Source organism: Myotis brandtii, unplaced genomic scaffold (genome assembly GCF_000412655.1).
Source record: "Myotis brandtii unplaced genomic scaffold, ASM41265v1 scaffold871, whole genome shotgun sequence".
NCBI classification, from domain to species: domain Eukaryota; kingdom Metazoa; phylum Chordata; class Mammalia; order Chiroptera; family Vespertilionidae; genus Myotis; species Myotis brandtii.
In genome coordinates, this window is record NW_005371555.1 from 298,418 (window position 1) to 315,075 (window position 16,658).

At 39.1% G+C, this 16,658-nt stretch overlaps 1 protein-coding gene across 2 annotated transcripts in view; it reads left to right on the top strand.

Moving 5' to 3' along the window:
* Positions 1 to 6,949, top strand: part of LOC102240310 (chromosome unknown open reading frame, human C9orf72) — an 18,276-nt gene extending 11,327 nt beyond the window's left edge. For both annotated transcript variants that reach the window (XM_014532289.1, XM_005884895.2), the window contains 4 exons: positions 480 to 715; positions 3,608 to 3,665; positions 4,946 to 5,055; positions 5,157 to 6,949. In XM_014532289.1, coding sequence (XP_014387775.1) covers positions 480 to 715; positions 3,608 to 3,665; positions 4,946 to 5,055; positions 5,157 to 5,343 — 591 coding nt within the window. In that variant the 3' untranslated portion in view covers positions 5,344 to 6,949. The remainder of the gene's footprint in view (positions 1 to 479; positions 716 to 3,607; positions 3,666 to 4,945; positions 5,056 to 5,156) is intronic.
* Positions 6,950 to 16,658: the final 9,709 nt, after the last annotated feature.

Consider the following 16,658-nt stretch of genomic DNA (forward strand, 5'->3'; position numbering starts at 1 on the left):
TTTTTGTGCACCGGGCCTCTAGTATTATTAGAAATTACAAGAGCATGTGAATAGTCAAGAAGAAGAAATGGTTACTTGTAATCTCACAATCCGGAAAATAACCATTGTTAAGATTTGACATGTATCTTCTGGTCTTGTTTTCTTCTGTATGTATTTTTTTCACATCTCCCCTCACCCCCCAAAAAATTGGATTATACTTTGCATATTCTAACCTGTTTTTTTTTCCACAATATATTGTGAACATCTTTCAATATCAACACATAAACTTTTGCAGCTTAATTTAATCACTTCTCTTTTTGGATTCTTCGGTTGTTTCTATCACTAAAACTTTGTGCACAATCATGAGTAATATATGAGTCTAAATTTCTAGAGATGGACTTGCTAAATCGAAACCAGGGTGTGGTTTTTTTTATTTAAAAAAATAAATCTTATATATCATTTGGCAAATAAGACAGTGACTTTTCCTTTCACTGTGACAGGATTCCACTGGAAGCTTTGTGCTACCTTTCCGGCAAGTCATGTATGCTCCCTACCCCAGCACCCACATAGACGTGGATGTCAACACCGTCAAGCAGATGCCGCCCTGTCACGAGCACATCTACAATCAGCGCAGGTACATGCGGTCAGAGCTGACGGCATTCTGGAGAGCCACTTCAGAGGAGGACATGGCTCAGGATACGGTCATCTACACCGACGAAAGCTTCACTCCCGATTTGTAAGTCATGCTGTCCTTTGATATTGTCGTTAAGCAATATTATGAAATTGTCTTTTGTGAGTAAGAGCAAAACAGATGAGTCTGTGTTTAAAAGGAAAGAAAGGTTACTATGAGTTATGCTTGAAGAAATATTTGGTTAATCAAGCATTTTTTCTTAAATGTCTATTTTTCTTACTATAATTGTGTTTCTCATAAGATAGATTAGTTTTTAAAAATAAATATTTAAATATTTAACAAATATCTATTGAGCCCTAGGCACAGTACTAGATACTAAGGTTAATAGTGGCCAGACAGCCCCACTCTAACATTGCTTATAGTCTGATGTATAGGAGTCACTAAAAAGCTTATTAACTAAACCAAAGAAGTAATTCTAAGTCTTTTCTTTCTTGATATATGAATATAAAATACAACAAAACTGTCAAAAATATTAATAGAGCATTCTTTTACTTTGAATTTTATATTGTGGTATTTGTTCCTTACCATAAAGTCTGATTAGTATTTTTAAAAGATAAAAAGTAATGATAATAAATATTCAGTGTTAACCCAATTAGGAAAAAATGGTGATGATAAATCTGAATTATAAAACCTTAAGAAAACACTGAAATTTTAGGTACTTTCCTATTTACTTCTGAAATCAGGAAAAGATTTGTAGCATACTGGGATACATTATGATTCTCTTTAATTAAAGTGCCTGGCACATAGAATGTGCTCAACAATTGTTGACTAGAATCATACAGGTTTGAGTATATAGGGGAGCAGTAAAATTGGAGTGATCAGCCTGTCCTGTTTTTCTAAGAAAAAATTTGAGCTGAGGCAATAGACATGTGGAGCACCAGTAGTCACACAGAATGTGCTGACCAAAAACAGAAAAGGAACACCATGTTCACTAGAAGAGGAACACCATGTCCACCAGAAGAGGAACATGGGATCTCAGCCTTGTGTATACCAGGTGCAGAGAGATGACTTCATTAGGACCCGTCTTTCCCAGCTCTCCAGTGTTCCTGTTGGTTCCTTAGAAAGCTTTAGGGAAATTGGTTAGAACATGAATTGTTCAAAATTGGAATTCCAGGCACTAAGCTTTCACATACACTATTGGTAATTTTGGTACACATGTAAAGTTCTCAGAATTCATTTGTTCCTTCAAGCATTTTCTTCTTTCCTAAAGTATTTAGTATTTTTTTTTCTTTTTTTGCTTGGTTGCTTCATAGCTCTTTTGGGGAATTTGGTGAACTTTAGAATCGGTTTACAACCATCTAATATTTTTTTAGAGAGGATATGTGTATAATTTAACTTTTCTTATTCATTTTAGTCAGTTATGCTTGCTTCACAAATTTGACAAACTATGATCAGCCAGCTATTGTTTTGCTGATATAACAAAATAATGTTATAAATTTAAAATTTTTTTTCCAGTTCTATGTAAATTTTCTAAACATAAAACTGTCTAAATATATTTTCAGCCACTAGATTGTGAATTGTTAAATTTTCCATTAGACATATTTTACTTTTAATTTATTTAAAACAATATCACCAATTTTTAAGATATTTTTTAATTTTAATGTTTAGATATAATTTCAGTCACTGCCTCGATCCTACTGGGGATCGAGGCCACAATCTGCATGTGCCCTTGACTGGAATCGAACCCAGGACCTTTCAGTCCACGGACTGACGCTCTATCCACTGAGCCAAACCAGCTAGGGATACTTTTTAACACTTTGCTTTATCTAATTCATTATGAACAAGATACTCATTCAGTGAAACAGGCATATTAAGAACAGCGGACTTTAAATAGCCTTATTCTCTCTCCAAAGCCAGAGAAGGAATGCTGTCAGGGTCCACATTGGCCACTAATTGGATACCTTGTAATTATGCTGCTTCTCCCTCCTCCCCCCTTTTGGGTTTTTTTCTGTTGTTTGGTATACTCTTCTCTTAAAACTAGGAAATTTTAGGTACTTTCCTATTTATTTCTGCACACTCACCTCTTTCCTGCCACTCCTCTCATATGATGATCATTACTATTTTCAGTTCAAATTGCTTACCTTATTAAATGTTACATTACCCTTTTGACTTGAGTATAACCTAACATCTCAGTAAACTCTCTCGGGAAGTAGAAGGCAAGGAGAGGGAAGGAAGAAGAGAAAAGATTGAAAGGGGTTCAGACCTGGAAGAGAGCAGTCTTTTTTAAGCACCTGCTCTGTTCTGGGTGGTGTGTGAGATGCACACTCTCTCAGGTGGCGTTACATCTTAACTTCTTGTCTGATCATTGTTGACAAGGCAGATGATGCTTTCCTAGAACATTAGCTGGTTCATGTTACTTGCCAGATGATGGGCTCATGATGCAAACCCAGTGGTTGTGATGTTGCCGATAGTCATCTAGCTGTGTCTCTTAATCCCACTCCAATGATTGTTAGCATCCATCCTTTTGCCTTTCTTCATCCTAAAATGTATACTAGAAGCTATTAGTACATAACATTATCCTTCTGTTTTGTTTTGGGTGTTGTTGGTAGTGTTGTGTGTCTACTTTTATTGCTGTTTTATTTTTGAGATGGCAAGAATTGGTAACTGTATTTACTAATTGCCTAAGGCTCTCAACATATTTTAAATGGTGAGTGTATTAAAATAGGTTGATAGATGTTACATATCACTCTTGGGATTGCTTATCTTTAAAAGAAAAATAATTACATAGTGGCCTGACAAACTCCAGTAAGATACAAATGTCTCCTTGAGCTAAAATAAATACATAGTGTATATTTTAAAATATATATGTCTAATTTTTATTTTAAAAATGTTTATATGTAATATCCCATTTCTAAGAATTTAATTTATTGGCTGGTGTAGAATTATGGAAAGTAGCATTGTGCAGCAATTTCAACATTTGGACTATTTTCTTCACAGGAATATTTTTCAAGATGTCCTACACAGAGACACGCTAGTAAAAGCCTTCCTGGATCAGGTAAATGTTAAACCTGAGGTCGTTGGAGTGAATGATATGACATGCTTTTGTTTTTTATTTCATGCATTCTACAATGCCTGTACTCTGTATATAACATCTTAGAATTGAGTCATTACCTTTTGTAGTGTCTCTGGTCTTTCTGAGAGTGTCTACATGATTTTTCTTTTGAGTTGTTAATGAGTAGTAGTCTGAATATTAACAATTAAAGATGCATCACCCCCCCCCCATTCAAATAATAAATGTTTTCATTCTGAGCACTAACCTATAACTCAAAGTATTTTCTTTTGTGGGGGTGAAGGGAGAGGGTACACAAATGTTTTTTTTTAACCTTAATTGCGTCAAAAATGTCTTTAAACCCTGTACCTCTATTTCAATGATAGCATTTTTATTGTCTCCTTCTTTTGAAAAAAAAATCTGCTTAATTATACATTTGAAGAAAATTATAATTATATGGAACTTATTTCTTAATATACTAGAACTTTGTCATAGTATCATTCTGAGGATCAGGTCATAAAACTTTGTCATAGATGCAGCTTTGAAATAATGAGGTCCTTAGGTTTAGTAGAAATTTTTGATCAGGTCTGTAGTCTGACATATTCCAAAGTTCAAAGATAATATGTAATCATATGATTCCATATTTCTCAAGCTGAAATGAGATCCTTCTACTGTTATAGCTGTACCCTCCCCATATCCCTTCCCTCCCCCCAGCAAGAGTCCTAGGATATGAATATCTTAAAATCATAATTTAAGTGGGGCTCAACTTCTGGGAGCTACAACTTTATTTGAAGATGTGGGCAGAAAAAGTCAAGTAACATAATTGGAAGTAACTTATAAGTATGATTTTTTTATGATTTTAGAGAGAAAAGTGAGAGAGAGAGAGAGAAACATCAGTGTGAGAGAGTAATATTGATTGGTTGCCTCTAGCATGCACCCTGACTGGGAATAAAACCTGCCACCTTTTGGTGCACAGGATGATGTTCCAACCAACTGACCCACAATGGCCAGGACCAATTATTACTTTTAATAATAAAAATAAATATGAATGTATTCTGAGGTAGAATGAAAAATACTAACTCTTAAATATGAAATAGAACTGTCAGACTGCGTCCAGACTCAGTACTTCTGTCATACTCCTGCCTGATAGGAGACATCCATGGAAATGATTGCGGGAACTGCTCTAATGTACATTATCTGCCAGGCTCTGTTAACACTGTGATAGGAACATGCTGTGTAAGTAGAATGAGAGCAAAATATTTATTAAAGCATTCATTTTCCTGTAGGTCTTTCATTTGAAGCCTGGTTTATCTCTCAGGAGTACTTTCCTTGCACAGTTTCTGCTCGTCCTTCACAGAAAAGCTTTGACGCTAATAAAATATATAGAAGATGATACGTAAGTAAAACTATATGGAAGAAAAACCTTTGTGCATTTTTAAAATTTGTTCCTTTTGAACATTTTCTATATTACATGTATTTGTTTCTTATTATTTGTAGGCAGAAGGGGAAAAAGCCCTTTAAATCTCTTCGGAACCTGAAGATAGACCTTGATTTAACAGCAGAGGGCGATCTTAACATCATAATGGCTCTAGCTGAGAAAATTAAACCAGGCCTGCACTCCTTTATCTTTGGAAGATCTTTCTATACTAGTGTACAAGAACGAGACGTTCTAATGACTTTTTAAATGTGTAACTTACTAAATATATTTCATCACAATCATAATTGCTGCTAAAGTAGCTCAGTTGGTGGGACACATCAGTCCCTGGGGTCATACTTCCAAGTCCTACTTGGCAATGGCAGTCAAACTTAGTTACACTACAGTTGTCACAAGAAGTCTGTGAAGGGATGTCAGGTGCATCATTAGCAGTGGATGGATCTTTTCCTAGTTGTGCTCTCTTGGGATACAGACTTATGTTTACAATTATAAATATTATTGCTATCTTTAAAAAAGATATAATAATAGAATATAAACTTGACCACAACTACTGTTTTTTGAAACTTAGGATTCATGGTTTACATGTATCAAAGTGAAATCTGAGTTAGCTTCCAGAGATAAAGTACTAGTTGACTTTGCACTTTTTGGTGTTTCTCGGTACATGGGATTACTAATACTGTTGCAGTCAGCTGAAAACTGGAGCTTCTGAATCATTTCAGTTCCATAGACAGGAAGTTAACTTGAAGCTAGGGTAAGCTTGAGAAAGAAAATATTGTTCAAGCAGATGTTTAACTAAAGTTAATTATTAGATCCTACTTTGTAGATGTAGTCATTCAGAGTCAGTGTGTGTAGAAATGAACACAATCAGGGTGGTTTTGTTTTGTTGCTAAGCTCTGTCAAAGAAAATATAGGAAATTGGATTTTATGTTTTAGTAGTCGTTGCCAACTTTTTAAATGAATGTTCATTATTTTTGAGCCAAGTGGAAATGTGTACTTCTGTGCCCTTTTTTTCCTCGGAGACTATAATTACTTGGAAGAAGTTTGGATTTCACTGGTCAGTCATTGTCATCTTGTTTTCTTCTTGTATAGTCTCACCCTGATGGCAATCATTGTAATTCCGAGACTATGAAATGCAATAGAGAATATACTAATAACTTTTTTCAGGAATAGAGGTTAGTACCTTGTCTTCTTATATTTCTGCACATATTTTTTAAGTTGTTGCCGTGTGTCTTTGCCCGCATCGTCTGAGGAGTAGCAGGAGACACTTCACTGACATGCTATTAACTAGGTGCTACTTTGGCAGAACTGAGTGGTCTATTTCTTTTGTTTTCTTAATGTGTTTGGACCATTTTGCTGGCTACAAAATAACTGATTAACGTAATTCTGTGCTAGGACAGTGTTGACATAGTAATAGAACATGCAAGCATAAAAAATTATTTAAAGCTGTGGAAGTAACACAAAAGGGAAAAATATTTATAAGAAAGGGATAAAAGTGATAGAGCCCCTCTGCCCTTGCCCAAATTTAACCAAAAGCATGTTCTGTTTTGAAAAGTCCTAATGGCCTTTCACATCACTCATAAGAAACATTTTATATACACAGAACTAGATGACTGATGCTATCATGAAAAAATGTACACATACCACCTTGTTGTACCCTGTACTCACTGTTTTTTACATGATAAATTATTGAAGTGCTGACTGGTTTTCTGTTTTTTTGCTGGTTTATTGTATTGTTATTTAGAATGCAAGTTGTACAGTGAAATAAGTTATTAAGGCATGTGTAAACATTGCTACATATATTTTCTCCTAGAAGGAGAATTTTGAATAAAATATCTTTGACATTTTGTCTCTTACAGTTATTTGTTTAGAAAAGCAATGCTATGATACTGAAAGACTGCTTTCCTGTTCAGCTGGCAGTCATATTGAATCTAAACTTCTTTCTTTTATTTTTATTTTTATTTTGAAAGTTTTATTGATGCTGGTGAAGGGGAGCAGCGTTTGCCATCCTAAAATAGGCCTTTTGGGATATTGGTTATTTTAATCTGGTTATTTTTAAGAAATAAAAGACTCAAAAGAACCCTTGACTTTCTCCCAACTGCCTAAAAACATTTAGCTGGACAACCTGCACCAGGAAGGGAGATACCATCACAATTAACTGTAGTTTAATATGAACTAAGTCTGATAAGCCAGGACGAACCGAGCAAGGCCCTTTGGATTCAAGTCTGTGCCGCACAGTTAAAGATGGCCCAGCAAACAGTTATTTACCAAGCATTTGCTTTTCCCTATTTTGGTAAATTGCTTTCCTGCCCTCTGAAGTCCAAGCCACACCCCACCTCCTCTCTCCTTAGTTCAAGATGACTTGTAAGCCTTAACTGCCTGATAAGTCTTGGGATCTCATATTCTTATGGGATGTCCATATGTACATACATAATAAATTTGGTCACTTTCTCCTGTTAATCTGTCTCATGTTAATTTGGGTATTAGCCCAACGAGAAGAATTTAGAAGTTAGAAAAGTCTTCCTGCTTAACTACCAGGATTGCATTTTGATGTTTTAAATGTATACATTAATATTTCAAATGTAAGATAATTATTGGGTAAATACATTTTAAAATTCCTGTTATGATATTGATTTAACCGGTGTTACAGGATTATAATAATATTGATGTAACAGGATTACAGGGTTATAGCAAATGATATACCACTTGTCATATACAATAAGTATATAGTATAAGAACCTTATAATAGTATACTTACATTTCTTCCTCATCTGTGTGCTATTGTGACCTCACATTTTCCTTCTGCATTTATTATAAGCTCCACACTTTATTTTTATTTTTTGTGTAAGCAATTACCTTTTTAAAGGAATTTAAATATAAGTATCCTAAATATCCCAATGAAAAGGCAGAAATTGTCAGATTGGATAAAAAACAATATCCAACTATATGCTGTAAACAAGAAACTCATGAAGGACAAAGATTAAAAGTGATAGGATGGAAAAAGATATACCACACTAACACTAATCAAAAGAAAGCTAGAGTGACTATTATTAATATCAGGCAAAGTAGATTTCAGAACAAAGAATATTACCAGCAACAAAAGATAATTTTATAATGCCAAACATCTTGCTGACGTTCAGTAAGAGGCCATAACAGTCCTAAGTGCTTATTTACCTAACTACTACTTCAAAAATGCATGAAGCAAAAACTAATAAAACTGTAAGGAGAAACAGACACTCTACAATTAATATGTAGAGATTTGAATACCCCTCTGTCAATGTTTGATAGAACAAGAAAACACAAAATGGGGATATAGAAGACTTGAACAAGACTAAAAACCAACTTGATGTGACATTGTAGCACACACCAGTGCCTAACAGTAATAGATTACACATTTACACAATGAACATATTCGGAGCCATAAATCAAGTCTCAATAAACTTAAAAGGATTCAAGTTATACAAAGTGCAATCTCTGATCACATGGAATTAAATTAGAAATGAATAATAGATATCCAGGGAGACCTCAAATAGTTGGAAACCAGCACTTTTAAAAGATGAGATAATTTCTAAATTGTGTGTTGGGGGATAAGAGGAATGGATTGCAGATCACAAAGGAAAGAATCGGTATTGCGGGATGATTTTTATGAGGAGTGGAAGGAACTCATCCTGCCTTTGATGTCTGCCCCCGACAACCCATTATTCACATGGATTGGAACAGCATGATCCTTGTAAAATTAAATCTGATGGTCGCTTCTGTTTAATGGCTCTGTATCATTTATGAACATAAATCCGAAATCTTTGCAACAGTTTCTGGTCATCCCTGTGACCTCACTGTTTCACTCTCACTTCCTTGCGCTTCCTCTTTTGTTGCGTCTGTTCCCTATGCCTGTGCTTGTCTGTCTCCACTGCGAGGCTTGAGTACATCCACGTCCCTTTCACTTTTGTGTCTCTGCCTAGTGTGGTGCCAGGCACGAGGCAAAAGTTGAATGAATATAATGAGTATGTTAAACATAATTTTCTCTGCCCTCTCCCAAAAGAGTCAGTTCCTGAAAATTAAGGAAATGGCTTAATCAGGAATTCCCCCTCCTCCTAGAAAGTCCTTCATTAAAGTTGAGCCTTTGCACAATCTAGCTCTAAAATTTCAAAGACTTTAAGGCAGTGGTTTCCAGTCTTTTCCAAGTAAGAATACCCTATCATTTTCTGTTTCTGCATCTGTGCCTTGCTATCTCATCTCTTGCTGAAATATTCTTTTTAAACTAATAGCTTGATAAATTGCTAAGCAGGTTTCATCAGACCAATTCGGACAGTGGCAGGTATCCATCTGTGGAGTGTGGGCATTTAAGAAATGTGATCCCGTATTTAGAAAATCATTCCCCCAGCTCAGAGTTGGCTCAAACTGGCACCTTCTGGCATTTGCTTGTGGGTGGGGAATGTGGAATGCTTTGAAAGCTGAATGGATTTGTCAAGTTTCAAAATACCCTTATGGCTAAAGGAAAACAACATTCATTGTTTAAAATCACCATTGTTTGTTTTTTCTGCTTTTCTGGTCTTTGGAGCCTGATTCTGCAAAAACATTCACACCCAGCATTTTGCTCCACATACCTCTCCTCATACATTTTCTGGAGACCTGGGAGGCATGGAAACCTTTTGGGGGGGGATTGTTCAGAATGTTCAGAACAAACTGAAAAAAGTCCATTTTAATGCTTATGCTGAATTTTATGGAGAAGGAACATATTTCTATCCTTGAAGGCTGACGGTAGTTAACAGGAGTTTGGGTCCTGGAGTTAGACTTCCAAGGCTCAAAGCCCTGTTTTTCACTTCTCAGCTGTGACCTTGGACAAGATGTTCAGCCTCTCTGTGCTGCCTCAATATCCTCATCTATTAAATAGGAATAAGAATAGAACCTACATCATCGGGTTATGTGACTAGTAAGTGGGTTAACACATGCAGAATGCTTCAAGGGAACTGGCACAGAGTAAGTGAACAAGAAAATTCAGTTGTGGCTGTTATTCTGTCATTGCCATCATCATCGTTAAGCAACTGAATGTAGAGTTTCCAATATCTAGATATTAAGCCACAACAATTCTACAGTCAAGATTCTAGGTGATGCCATATCAGTAGCAGGATTATTTTATTAGCTTGAACCCACACTAAGTAGAGAGTATTGCCTTAGGAGAAAGTTGTTCTAGGGCAAGAGAGAGAGGGTGCTAGTGAGGTACTACCCAGAGGCCTCAGCCTGTTTTTCAAACCTTCCACTCTGTCTCCACTGCCACTATTAGAACCTCATTGTTTCTCATCTGAATTAACAGCTTTCTTCTGGTCTCCATAGTTTCACCCACTAACCACCGTCCTTCTGCCCAATCCATTTTCTTCACAGAAGGCAGAGTGATCTTTCTAAAATAATATCCTCTTTAATGTCCTCACTCACTTGCTCTAAGGAACCTCACTGGCACCCTTTCACACAATATAAAGCCTGCAATCCATGGTGAAGCACAGGGCTAGGGATCTGACCCAGCAAACCTCTCCACCCTTTTCCTCACCATTCACACCATCATGGGAGCCCCGTGAACTACCTGCACTTCCCCAACTCACTGTGCTCCCGTCACCGGCCGATGTGCATGCTACTCTCACTGCCTGAAGTAGGCACTTCACCTGGATCAACTTGTCCATCAGGATTCACCTCGGTTAGTGTGTGTTTGTCCAGGCCCCTCCCTCAACTTCAGACTAAAGCATTCCAGACTTCAAGCTCCATAAGGAGAGGACCATGTCTGTGCACTAGCTTACACATAATTGCCTGGCACGCCATGTTTACTAAATATATGTTCAATTTATTGAGGGGTTCAATAGAGCCCCTCTATTCAGGGCTCTCGTAGGTTTCTGTGATCATAGTCCTAGCATACCACTTAACTCTATGCATCATCATTATGGGTTGCTTGTGTCTCATGGCACTCTGAGCTTCAAAAGGCTGGTTCTTGTGTTACAATCATTGTATCCCCAGCTCCCACCACAGTGCCTGCCATAAAACAGGAACTCAGGAAGTTCTGAAAGGATGGATAGTCTCTGGTTTAAAATTTCCCCAGATTCTGAAGCAAGGGGATTATGGACCCCTTTGACAATACATGATGTTATCCCAATCATACCACTGACTTGTATACATATGTTTCTGGGTGGTGGGTCTATAGCCATGTTCAGGTTCTCAAAGGGGTTTCTGATTCTTCCAAAAGGTAAGAATCTATGTCCTAAAGAGTTATTAAACAACAACAACAACCTGTGAGGTGAAGTGTTTATGATGTAGTTTGATGAATCAGCCCATTTGACCCAGATAAGGAAGTGTGTTTGTGTCTCCAGCCCGACCTCCGACCTCCAGCATCTCCCTGCTGCTGGACTGGTCATTCCCCACTGGGCCGCAGTGGGTGTTTGTCCTAGATGAATGTCCCTTTGTGGTGGCCCCGCCCACACACCTGTAGGAGGAGTTTGAGGCTTATTTGCCTGGCCTTCTGGGCTCTAGAAGCACTGAGGATTCCAGCCCTGGGACCAGCAGCACAGTGTTTTAACTAACCTAGGAGCAGAGGCTTTTCTGTCCAAACTGAAAACCTGTGGTCCAGTTTGGCTGGATATCCTCTGGCTTCCATCAACACACATGGCATTTTTTGCTGGCCTAGACCCACACGAACAAGAAGACGAGCGCTTCTCTAAGAAGCTAAAAAAAAACCCACCCACATTTTTAAAATAACTTGAGCAAATTAATTCATTCTGGTGCAAGCAACCCAGCTACATAAAATAAACTTCTTCAGAGTTTCACAATAGCAGGTCCTGAACATGTAAACAACCCAAGGTCCACATGAGCCGCTTGGCTGAACAGAAAGAGTCCCTGGCCCAAATTCTGCTGAAATGAAGAGCACCTTATAAAGCTAAGAGTCACTCAATGACTGTCATGTGAGAACAAGATGGGGGGTGGGGCAGGACAACCCAACCCAAGGACAGTGAGATAGTCCCTTGACTAGATACTCAAAATCCTGGCTTTCCAGACCAAACTAGGATGATGAGGGACGGGAGACTACAGCCCATGCCTCAAGCCCGTGCTGAGACCCTACCAATCCCCTTCTTCCCTGGGGAGAGCCAGAGTCTACTCACTAAGCCAGAGGAAGCCCCTGCAGGTTCTTCCATGTGTTCTGTCGACAAGATAATGGTTTCATTGAAACCGTAATAACATTTTTGGCCAAAGGAGCCCTATTATAGTAACTTTATCACTAGCCCTTGTTTTTTTTTTAGCACAATAATATGTTCTGTCTTATGAGGCTCGGGATGTTCTAGTGAACTTATGCTGTGCTTATCTGTGTACTAAAATAGTACTTGCTATAAATAGTAAACACAGTGATGATCATTTCATCTTTGTCTAGTTCCCCTTCAAAACAAAGTATGTTCTCTTTCCTTAGTAGGACTCAGGTCCTCTCTCTGTGGGGAGCATTCTGCTAGAATTCATAACTTAGAATGGACAGATCTTGGAGACATTCAGAGAATGGGCACATAAAACGTTTTTAAATCAAGAAAATAACATCTTATGGAAAAGCGTGAAAGAACTTGCTATTATTTATCTCAGAGACGTGGGACATGTTGGGGTAAACCTCAATATTATGTTTCAGGTATACAAAGGACCGTGGTCAGATTAGCAGCATTTATTGAGCCATGGCTATGTGCCAGGTGCTTCACGAGCAAATTCTCATTTGACCCTCAGAACCAAGTTGTAAAGCAAATATCCCATGGTCCATGAAGAGGACACTGAGGCGTACGTTCAATGACTGTCCAAATGTGATGAACATTTTTCACAACCATCCTGCTTTCTTTCTCTTTCTCTCTCTGCTCACCTGGAAGTTGGATTGTACTTTCTCTTTCAATGGAATTTAGGCATGACTCCATGATTCTCTTTAGCCAAAGACATTTGAGCAAGTGACATGTGTTGCTTTCAAAAGGAAGGTTAGAAAGGAACCCTCATTCACTGCTGGTGGGAATGTAGACTGGTACAGCCACTATGGAAAGCAGTCTGGCGATTCCTCAAAAAATTAAAAATAGAGCTACCATACGCCCCAACAATCCCACTCTTGGGTATATACCCAAAAAACTTGAAATCATTTATACACAAAGATATATGCACCCCTATGTTCATTGCAGCATTATTCACGGTGGCCAAGAGTTGGAAACAGCCAAAGTGCCTTGCGATAGAGGATGGATAAAGAAGATGTGGTGCCGAAACCGGTTTGGCTCAGTGGATAGAGCGTCGGCCTGCGGCCTGAAAGGTCCCGGGTTCGATTCTGGTCAAGGGCATGTACCTGGGTTGCGGGCACATCCCCAGTAGGAGATGTGCAGGAGGCAGCTAATCGATGTTTCTCTCTCATCGATATTTCTAACTCTCTATCTCTCTCCCTTCCTCTCTGTAAAAAATCAATAAAATATATTTAAAAAATAAAAATAGTCTATTTAAAAAAAAAAGAAGAAGATGTGGTATGTATACACAATGGAATACTATACGGCCATAAGAAAGGATGAAATAGCGTCATTTACAACAACTTGGATAGACCTTGAGAACATTATGCAAAGTGAAATAAGTCAAACAGTAAAAGCTAAAACCTATATGATTTCACTCACATGTGGGATATAAAACTGAAACTTAGGAACACAAACAGCAGTGTGGTGGTTGCCAGAGGGAGGGGGGCGGGGGAAGAAGGGGGTCCTAATGTGAGGTGACAGGAGAAAATTTGACTTTGGGTGGTGGGCACATGGTCCTATACACAGATTTTGTAACTTAGAAATCCACACATGAAACCTATATGTTCATGTTGAGTAATGTCACTCCAATAAAATTAAAAAATAAAATGTTTATTAAAAAATTCAACAAAATCTCCAAAATCAAAAGGAAGGTTAGAGAGCCAATGTGAGCTTTGTCTCTTTCACTCTGCTACCTTCGCAGTGCCCAGGAATGGTTGCTCTACAGCCTCCATCCTGCAGGGGGAGCTACAGGAGCAGAGCCCCTGCCCACCCCATCAACTTAAGATGAGACATTAATCTTTGTTTTAAGTTTTAAGCTTTGAGATTTGAAGCTTTAAGCTTTGAAGTTGGAAACCTCAGCTCTAACCAACTGAATTTGGGGGGTTGTTTCTGTAGCAAAACCTGACTGATAGACCAACTCACCCAGCTGAACTTGACCTGCTCTGTTGCCCATGACTTACTCCTAACTAACATGCTGTGCTGCCTTCCAGGCGCAGAATGGTGGCTACGCACCTTCTACCAAGTTTAAGGAGCAGGAAAAATAGGTATTATCACCAGAGATAGGAATGGCGATTCCCCAGGGGGCAGTCGAGACTGATGGATAGAAAAGTGAGGAAGATCAAGGGAACTTCCATTGAAGATTTACTCAGAAAAGAACAAAACAGTTAATGTTCTGATGCATTTCCTCCCAGGAATGTTTACTGAACACTTTGCATATATTTCCTCAAAGAGAGTTCTACTTAAGTGAAAATTCCTTAATAGAGTTTGTGGCTTGGAATTGTTTTCTCTGTTTCAAGGTCTCTCTCTGGTTTAGTCTGAGCATATTTGCTTACAGGCCTCACCACAATAACCTTCTTCCCTCCTATTCAGCACACAAGATGTTCTTTATTTCCAGTCCACCAAGAACCCGATTATCTTGCTTTGGATTCCCCCCCAAATCAGAGCCTGAGACAAGAATGTGAGTGCAGTTAGTTTATTTGGGAGGTGACTCTGGGAAGCAGGAGTCAGAGCAGGCCGACTGGAACAATAAGAAGGAAAAGCCACTATGAGGATGAACTGACGACCGGCCACTTCAGGCGTGGATCTGTAAGACACATCCAGAATCCTCCCATGACTGTCCACCTCAAGGACAAGAGGGTAGAGCATTTACTCATTGGCTCTCATTCCCATTGGTTATCCCTGGGGCCTTAGTCCTCCCTACGTACAGACACTGATGTCCCTGGGCTGAGCGGGCTCCTGCAGCTGTGGAAACAGCCTCGAGGGACACAGTGAGTTCACACCTGGTGGATGCTAGAGATCTGGGAAACCAGCCACTGTCGATGCAGTGGAACCAGAGATGTGACGAGGGACACCAAGGATGTCTACCAAACCCTATCCCTAAACGCTAACCTCAGTTCTTACAGGGCTGACGGATGCAAGGTGATACAACGTTGGGTCTAAGAGCACCAAAGAAGGCCTGTGTGAGCCCTGGGCAAGTTTCGTAATCTCTGTGAGAATCGGATGAGCTGATAGCCAGCACAGCTCCTAGCGCATAATAAGGGCTCAGTAAGTGTGAGTTCCCAGCCCTCCCTCTCCTGTGAACAGTCTTGAGCTGTGCTAGATGGAGGCAAATGGTCCCGAGGGACCTTCCAGCTCTCACCCCATGCATTCCTTTTGGCCTCTGGTGCTGACTGTCCACTATTTAAGCAGCAACTTTAAATGAAAACCTGGCTTAGCATCTGCTGAGATAAACAGAAAACACAGGGAAGCAGAAAGACAAGGGAAGGGAATGGAAGTATAATTCAATTTTATTTAAAAAAGGAGAATTGTTCTTTTGGGACATTGGGCAGAAATCTTGATGAGTTGCCTAGCTGTCCCCAATCCCCTTTGGGACAAAGTAACAAAGGAAGGGAGGAAAAGAAAGGAAGAAGGGATAGAGGGAGGGAGGGAAAGAGGAAGGAGAGAATAAATAGAAGGAAGGAAGGGAATTATCCATTCATCTCTGGAGACTGTTGAGCATTAAGCAATAAGACTTGGGGGGAAGTTTTAACAACTTTTCTAAAAACCTTCAGGGAGATATTTTTTTTTCCTCAGAAAAGCAGCATCAGGGTTGCTCAAAGAGAGGAAGGAGAGAATAAATGGAAGGAAGGGAATTATCCATTCATCTCTGGAGACTCTGTTGAACATTAAGCAATAAGACTTGGGGGGAAGTTTTAACAAACTTTTCTAAAAACCTTCAGGGAGATATTTTTTTTCCTCAGAAAAGCAGCATCAGGGTTGCTCAATACCCAAGGCAAGTCTCTTTCATTTTACTGGACATGAAACACCATCACATTTGAGACTGGCCAGAGGCCATTTAGAAATTCGATAGTTATTCCACCCCAGGGGCTTTCCAAACGGTGTAGTGGCCTCTTCGGAGGAAATTAATATTGAGCAGTGTATCACATCTCATTGGGATCTTGAGAAAATAGGGTCCTGGGTAGGTAACGCAGCTGGAGGCTAAAGTAGGTCAGGATGAGGAATACCCTCACGTTTGTGCCTTGCCTTCATTGTGATGTGAAAAGAAAAGCCTTGTTCATTTTTATGCCAGGAAGGCAAGGGGTGGTTTGGAGTGGCTCCCCATTCATCAACAGCCCCCTCCAGTCTGACAGTAGGAAAACTGACTTCTCCATTTCTTTCCACAGACCCCCCAGGTTAGCTCAGGAGGCACCAAAGACGTTCCTTGGTTTGCCGTTCAGGGCCGCTGGGAGTTAACGACAGACTTCTTGGCTTTGGAGGGGAGCATGGATCACAAAGGTGGTCAGGCTGTGTGCTTTCCCCTTC